Source organism: Montipora foliosa, chromosome 1, assembly GCF_036669935.1.
Source record: "Montipora foliosa isolate CH-2021 chromosome 1, ASM3666993v2, whole genome shotgun sequence".
NCBI lineage: Eukaryota > Metazoa > Cnidaria > Anthozoa > Scleractinia > Acroporidae > Montipora > Montipora foliosa.
This window is the reverse complement of record NC_090869.1, coordinates 53,507,635-53,515,952: the sequence shown is the minus strand read 5'-3', so window position 1 is coordinate 53,515,952 and position 8,318 is coordinate 53,507,635. Positions and strand designations below refer to the sequence as shown.

Genomic DNA, 8,318 nt, shown 5'->3' with positions numbered 1-8,318 from the left:
TTCGGTGAACTCTGATTTCCGTTTATATTATCTATGGGATCTTTTTCGCCGACATCTTAAGTCAACAATTTGGCATTCTGAGGCTTAGTACGATACATAAGGGAGCTTAAGCACGCGATGTTTTCGAGCCAGGACGACAACCGGAAGTGAGCTGTTTTCCTAGTTAATTCGTCTTGCCACATTCATATTGTTAAGTATCTTTTCACTAGTAGAATCGATTAGTTTATACGCCTGGGAGAGACCACTGTCCTGGCATGGAAATGTTCACTTCCGGTTTCAGTCCGCGGCTCGAAAACGTCGCGTGCTTATAAAGCTTTCTGATTTGTTTTCCGAGTAACGCGAGAGAAATAACAGATCTTCCCGTTATCGCAGTCGTTTCAAGTAAAAGATTTAACATCCCGTTTACGGCAAACGGCAATGCATTTTGTTAAAGGTTAAACAGCCTTTTTCGATGAGTTTTAGCTCTTTTCTTGCTTGTTAGCTGCAGATATCAAGTAACTTCTCAAAAAACAAGCCTGGAACCAGGCTCCGCAGCGAAAAAGAACGTGGCAAAAAAAAAAAAATTGGCGAGCGGAGCGGGGAACTGGGGGAGGGAAGGGGCGGTGCCTCCCCTTCCCTCCCCCAGTCTCTCGTTTGGCTCGCTTCACAGGCCAATATTATTTTTGTCACGTTCCTTTTCGCTCCATAACCCCAACAGGAGCAGTCGTGGCTCAGTTGACTAGTGCGCGGCGTTCGAAACGAGAGGTCCCCGGTTCGATCCTCAGAGACTTAAACGTCTGTTTCGACTTCCCTCTGATCCGTGTAGTTATAGCTTTAAATCCACTTAAAACGGAGCACTGACAGAGGGAGGGGGGTAAAGGGCGCACCGTCGGCTTCCATTGATGTTAGCCTCGTAGCTGAAGGAACTACCGACGTTAAATAAAGTTACTTTACCTTTACCTTTACTTTTAACTGCAAAGCGTGGTCCTAGGCTACTCAAAAAAAGAAAAGAAAAGCTTTCATGGAAAGCAGGAGGTTTGTATCAAAGCACGGCCAACTGCAGCCTCGTTTTTATTCAAAGTGAAGTATTATCGTCCATTTTGGACACTGAAAGCTTGATAGGGATCATGGGAAATGAACATATTTCTTTTAAAAGCCGAATCCCGATGTCTGGACTCGCAGGACTCGCACCTAGGAACGTGTGATAAATAACCCCGTCACTTAACCACTAGACTACCACATCACTAACTGCGAGGATGTCATTTTTTATTAATGTCAATCATTTTTTTGTTCCAAAAGTGCCGCTGTAAACGTGTATTAACACCCGCTAAGAAGCAAGCTTACACAATGAAAAATGTCGGTTACCAAACTTCAAGAGAAAGCTAACCATCTTAAAATCAAGCTTCAGACTTAACCATTATTCAACAATGATTTTATATATATACTAATTAGTTTTGGTAAATAATCGGCACATTTTCTAGTCAGCTGATTTTAAGAGGTTAAGTGGATAAAAACAGTTCCTTCAAAGTGGGTGCCCCGGGTTCAAATCCTGTCCAGGGGCTGCTTTTACTTTTTTTTTTTTTTTAATTTGCTACCACAAGTCCTGGGACAGAGTGATCAAAATGGAGTGTAATACTTCATTTAAGGCAAACTGACAGTGAAGGATAATCCATTATTTGAGGAAGAGATCTTGTGTTGATTTGAACTGCGGAAATTGAAATACATGAGAGTTGGATATCATCGCAGTTAAGCGGCAACTTTTGTATATTTTTTTGTTAGTCTTTCTTTCATCTCTCGCAGGATATAAGTTGAATTCACAAGTGACCAGCTCCCAGCAGTTGGCTAGATAGCTCAGTTGGTAGAGCAGTGCAGTGCAATCGTGGAGTTCTTGGGTTGGAGCCCTTTACAAGCGTGGATTTTTTCCAGGCTTTCTTCGCATTTTCTATTGTTGCCGTTTAACTGCGATGATATCTGATATGCCAGTGTTCGGGCATCTCGGATCTTATAGTAATCTCATTGATCATAACTATAGTTCCTATAATAATACACCCCTTATTCAAAATGGCCGCCATTTTAGTATTCTTTTTGGTCCTTTTAGCCTCGTTCCAACCTCGTTCCCAGGGTCTCTCATCTTAACGCCCCAGGCGTTAAGATGAGAGACCCTGGGAACGAGGTTGGCCTCGTTCAAGGTTAAATATTCTATATTGAATTTTATGTTTGAAAGCGAGGCCAAAAGGGGCAATTTGCAAGGAAACAAAAGAATATTGAAATGGTGGCCATTTTGGAATAAGGTGTACGAGGCAGTGCGGCCCAGTGGCTATGGCGCTTGCCTTGAGATCCAGGGATCCGAGGTTCGAGACCCGTTCTCATCATCTGCTTTGCCTCCGGCCACTTGGGATTCTTAGCGCGGTTTTCAATTGAGTATCGAAAGTAATTAGCGAATTCCATTGGTTTTGTATTGCGTCACTCAGTGATTGGTTCAAAGTTCTCGCGCCATTTTGTCAATCAATCAGAAGTGAAACCAAAACCAATCGTGGTTCGTGCGTGTACATTTTCCCGCGCTTTGTGTCGTCTACGTGTAAGTACTTCGAGTTTTGATTGGTTTACTGGATTGTCCCCGTCCTTGTTGATTGGCCAAAGTAATTACATTGGTTTTGGTTTTACGACACTTGATTGAAACTCGCTCTAACAGCTGTTGTTGTTGTTCTGGGCCCCGTTGTTTGAAAGCCGATTAACTTAATCCAGGATTAGCGTCAACTTTGGTATCATGTTTTCAACATTTTGATGAAAGTTTCTTTTGCTTATTTTTGCTTTTCAAGATTAACTTTTTGTACTTTATAGTTTTGCCGAATATCAGCGTTAAACAGCATTTTGAAGTAGGGAAAACTCCTTGGTTAATTTTTAATCTGGCATTAGCGTTAATCGGCTTTTGAACAACCGGGCCCTGTTCTGTCTTTTGTTGAATGTGTTTCATTGGCTCTGATAAGCCCCTATGGGTAGAGGTCAATTAAGTATGTATTGCATTGTATAATGATAATAATCAGTCAATATTTATAGCTGTTTCTCACTAAATAAGGACTCCCACTGAAGGACCGAAAGAAAAATAAAGAAACAAATGTTCAATTTTTTCTTTGTACAATTCCTTATGTAATGATATCGTAGATGTAAGTTTGCAAGATCTTTTTTTTTAAACATAACAGTTTGTAACAAATATTAGTAACAAAATATTTGTCACAAATATTTTAGCGAGCGAATGCTAGGTATATTCTGGTCTAGTGTTTTGGTCGTATCCAATCCATATTGGATTGGCAAGATTGAGTAAAGCATGGAGCGAGTAACAAATGATAAATCAAGGAGGTTTGTCAATCTCCCTATCTCCTCGCTAGTGCACTTTTGTACTCGCTCCATGATAATCTCACTCTCCATGATAATCGTAATTAACCAGTTAAATTGTAATTAGTATTATTACTTCAAAGCAATTTTTGTATATCATCTAGATACAAGCCCTTTCAACCTTAAACGTTTTGATACAACCGCAAGATCTTGCAGCTTCTTGTTTAAGATTTAAAGTAGATAATTAATCCATTTCAGAAGCCCATGACCCAGAAGTGTTGAGTCTCCAAATTATGGTATTAGCAACTACTGATCAACATAGTCAGAACGTGCACACCAAACTTTACAAAATTCTTACGTTTGGTGTTAATAGACCCAATATTAATTTAAAAACGTCAAATTAACATCATCATCATCATCGGCAGTCCATCGATTTCGTTGTACACGATAGAAAAGAGAGTGAGAGTAAGTCATGTTGGTTTGTTGTTTGCATGCTCGTAGGTGAGCTGCCATCTACTCACTGGCACTTGGAACTGATCATGAGTGGCGCCGAGCATGAGCAGATAGATAGTCGGCTGCTCTCTTCTCCTCAACTCTCTTAATTGTTTGATGTAAGACATTCCGCCATATTGATAAATAATTACAAATGATTGACAAAATTAACAAAAAAATGTATCGCTTCCGGATTGCCATACATTTTTTAAGGATTTTGTAAAGCTTTTTGTGCACTTTCTGACTATGTGGATCAATAGTTGCCGTCCTGAAGATCGAGACTTCTGGCCAATTTCCAGTAGTTTCTCATAAGATTTATTGCTAATATTCGTACGCTGTTTCCCTGTAGATTGTCAACTGTTCTTCAAGGTTAAATATTCTATATTGAATTTTATCTTTGAAAGCGAGGCCAAAAGAGGCAATTTGCAAGGAAACAAAAGAATATTAAAAAGGTGGCCATTTTGGAATAAGGTGTACGAGGCAGTGCGGCCCAGTGGCTAGGGCGCTTGCCTTGAGATCCAGGTATCCGAGGTTCGAGAACCGTTCTCATCATCTGCTTTGCCTCCGGCCACTTGGGATTCTTAGCGCGGTTTTCAATTGAGTATCGAAAGTAATGAGCGAATTCCATTGGTTTTGTATTGCGTCACTCATTGATTGGTTCAAAGTTCTCGCGCCATTTTGTCAACCAATCAGAAGTGAAACCAAAACCAATCGTGGTTCGTGCGTGTACATTTTCCCGCGCTTTGTGTCGGCTACGTGTAAGTACTTCGAGTTTTGATTGGTTTACTGGATTGTCCCCGTCCTTGTTGATTGGCCAAAGTAATTACATTGGTTTTGGTTTTACGACACTTGATTGAAACTCGCTCTAACAGCTGTTGTTGTTGTTCTGGGCCCCGTTGTTCGAAAGCCGATTAACTTAATCCAGGATTAGCGTCAACTTTGGTATCATGTTTTCAACATTTTGATGAAAGTTTCTTTTGCTTATTTTTGCTTTTCAAGATTAACTTTTTGTGCTTTATAGTTATGCCGAATATCAGCGTTAAACAGCATTTTGAAGTAGGGAAATAAACTCCTTGGTTAATTTTTAATCTGGCATTAGCGTTAATCGGCTTTTGAACAACCGGGCCGTGTTCTGTCTTTTGTTGAATGTGTTTCATTGGCTCTGATAAGCCCCTATGGGTAGAGGTCAATTAAGTATGTATTGCATTTTATAATGATAATAATCAGTCAATATTTATAGCTGTTTGTCACTAAATAAGGACTCCCACTGAAGGACCGAAAGAAAAATAAAGAAACAAATGTTCAATTTTTTCTTTGTACAATCCCTTATGTAATTTTATCGTAGATGTAAGTTTGCAAGATCTTTTTTTTTAACATAACAGTTTGTAACAAATATTAGTAACAAAATATTTGTAACAAATATTTTAGCGAGCGAATGCTAGATATATTCTGGTCTAGTGTTTTGGTCGTATCCAATCCATATTGGATTGGCAAGATTGAGGAAAGCATGGAGCGAGCAACAAATGATAAATCAAGGAGGTTTGTCAATCTCCCTATCTCCTCGCTAGTGCACTTTTGTACTCGCTCCATGATAATCTCAATCTCCGTGATAATCGTAATTAACCAGTTAAATTGTAATTAGTATTATTACTTCAAAGCAATTTTTGTTTATCATCTAGATACAAGCCCTCTTAACCTTAAACGTTTTGATACAACTGCAAGATCTTGCAGCTTCTTGTTTGAGTCTCCAAATTATGGTATTAGCAACTATTGATCAACATAGTCAGAACGTGCACACCAAACTTTACAAAATTCTTACGTTTGGTGTTAATAGACCCAATATTAATTTAAAAACGTCAAATTAACATCATCATCATCATCGGCAGTCCATCGATTTCGTTGTACACGATAGAAAAGAGAGTAAGAGTAAGTCATGTTGGTTTGTTGTTTGCATGCTCGTAGGTGAGCTGCCATCTACTCACTGGCACTTGGAACTGATCATGAGTGGCGCCGAGCATGAGCAGATAGATAGTCGGCTGCTCTCTTCTCCTCAAATCTGTTTATTGTTTGATGTAAGACATTCTGCCATATAGATAAATAATTACAAATGATTGACAAAATTAACAAAGAAATGTATGGCGTCCGGATGGCCATACATTTCTTAAGGATTTTGTAAAGCTTTTTGTGCACTTTCTGACTATGTGGATCAATAGTTGCCGTCCTGAAGATCGAGACTTCTGGCCATTTCCAGTAGTTCCTCATAAGATTTATTGCTATCACTGACAACAAAAAGCCTTATATTCGTACGCTGTTTCCCTGTAGATTGTCAACTGTTCTAGAATCAATGGCTTTCCAGAAATTCTATACTGTCCCATACATAAATTTGCAACTTACACTCTTGAATATATCAGATTCCTTCACCTTCTAAATGACCCCTATCAGTTGGCTAGTGTATTTTTACATCTGTTTCTTAAACGATCAGATCATGTTAGAGTATTAAATAAGGTAGTATCATGATAGGACATAATGATTTTTGCCCCATTTACGTCTACCTTTAACATAATGCCCATCCTCAATGTTTTCATTATGATAGTCCCATTTTGCTTTTTTAGTTTGTTTTAGAATGTTAACACTATTGTTGATTTGATCATAGCGGGGCTCCTTCGCGGCTTGGGGTAGAGCCCCATACTTGAGAGAATATGCGCCATATATGGTTTCCCTGTTTTCGTTTGGTTACCACGTGATCGACCATCTGTCCGTCCGTGCAGGCTTTGGGGGAGGGGGAATGGAGACTAAGAAAGGGAAGGAGGGAAGTCTCGCGAATGAAGCTTTGAGACGCGGATGGGCGAATTTTCTTGGCGGGAAACTTTTTTTGTGCAGCCCGCGTTTATCCCACTGACCTTCGTCACTTTTGAAAAAAGAGTTTTTACTATTAGTTACAAGCAATGGGATAGAGAGCAAGAAAGAGCACGAGAGAAGAGGCGACGAAATTTGAGAAATTTAAGCGAAGAAAGCCTCGAGAGAAGCCGAGAAAGAGGAAGAAGAGAAATTTTCAATGAAGAACACCGTTAATAAAAGCTGAGAGAAATAGAGCGAGAGACAAAACAAAAGCTTCAGTATTTACAATGGTTAGCTTTCAGGTAATGTTTGCCCCGGGCCTCTTAATGTATGCCTCGCTGCCTAACATATTTTGTACAACTCGAGATTCTGGCATATTTCAACAATCACACACCACGTCGCCATTCAAGCTTACAGCATGCAGACATCATTGGCTAGTTTTCTTGTCATCATCGTCTATTTTTTCAGACATATAACCAAACTCTCGACGCCGTATAAATTTATGTTAGATTGCAGTATATTTATCTGCAACGAATGCACAAGTAAGCGATATGTTTGGGACAGTTCAGGTTCTTTTTGGCCAGATAAGACTTTGAAAAGCGGCCTGGTTTAATAACTCTCCAACAGCGATTTAGTGAAAACAATCGTTTGTCTTGTTTGTCACGCGGTTTTGTGGCCGGTAACGCGCCATGGTTGCTTATTCTGGAACTGATCGAATTCATCATTACTGTGACGACCGACCACACTAAATCATACCATTCGATTTATAGGCTTTTTGTCCAGTCGTCCAGTCGTGAGCTGTTTTGTTTGACTGTGAAATTGCAGTCGAGTAAGCGAATTACTACACTTGAGCTTGACTTTTAATTAGTAAACTGGAGGGAGATCGAGGGTGTAGAGATTATCAGCCAAACGGAAAATGTTAAGAAAGAGATTACTGTCAGGGGCACCCAACGAGAATATAGTTCAAAACCACTTAAACATAGCGTTGTTTAACGTAATTTAGTATTTAAATTGTAGATATAGGCATATTTTTATCCCCTAAAAAGTTTTCATCTGTTCGGATTTCCTGGCTGAAAGTCTAGTGGTCCGAAAATTGTAGGGATCAAAACTTACTTTTACGAAAATTTTAGCCAGAGAAAAGGCTCCCGAAAATTCTAGGTGACCTTTTTGAGGTAAAAATCCGTTTAAAATGGGCAATTATACCATTTTTTAGATGTTCGAAAATTCTAGGACAGACAGGCAAGCAATAAATTTTTTCAACAAATGTTCCGAAAATTCTAGATGTCAAATCGTCTTCCGAACAGATATTTTCCGAAAATTGACGTTCGTTCGCGTTCGGCCGGTTGGGTGCCCCTGTTACTGTTCATGTAATTTCAGTTTTAGTTGCTGGTTAAAATTGATGGTTATTGTTTGCAAGGCTTGTTTGTTTACTGCTGTCAGCTCAGAGGTGTTTGATCACTAACGACGATTATTTTTGCAGAAGCTGGCTGTGAAACTCGACAATTAAGTTTCTTTGTTTTATGTTTTTGCTCGCTGTTTTGGCCCTGACCATTCAAAAACCACACCCGTTTTTTTGAAGACATTCAATCAATGGATTTGATTAATAGGCCTTCCACGGTTTTTGGCGCCATCTTGGCTGGGGGGGTGGGGGGGGAAACACGGCTAAATTTAAAGTA

The 8,318-nt window shown here is 39.5% G+C and overlaps 1 protein-coding gene and 1 long non-coding RNA gene across 3 annotated transcripts in view; one reads left to right on the top strand and one right to left on the bottom strand.

Moving 5' to 3' along the window:
* The window catches only part of LOC138001191 (DNA-directed RNA polymerase III subunit RPC4-like), a 19,086-nt gene extending 17,017 nt beyond the window's left edge, over positions 1–2,069 (top strand). The window contains exon 14 of one of the 2 annotated variants that reach the window (XM_068847850.1): positions 1,571–2,069. In XM_068847850.1, coding sequence (XP_068703951.1) covers positions 1,571–1,612 — 42 coding nt within the window. In that variant the 3' untranslated portion in view covers positions 1,613–2,069. The other variant, XM_068847846.1, reaches the window with a different exon arrangement.
* Positions 1,252–5,107, bottom strand: LOC138001215 (uncharacterized). Its single transcript, XR_011123214.1, has 2 exons — positions 2,159–5,107; positions 1,252–2,078 (listed from the first exon to the last, which is right to left on the bottom strand). It is a non-coding gene; the product is annotated as an uncharacterized lncRNA (long non-coding RNA).
* Positions 5,108–8,318: the final 3,211 nt, after the last annotated feature.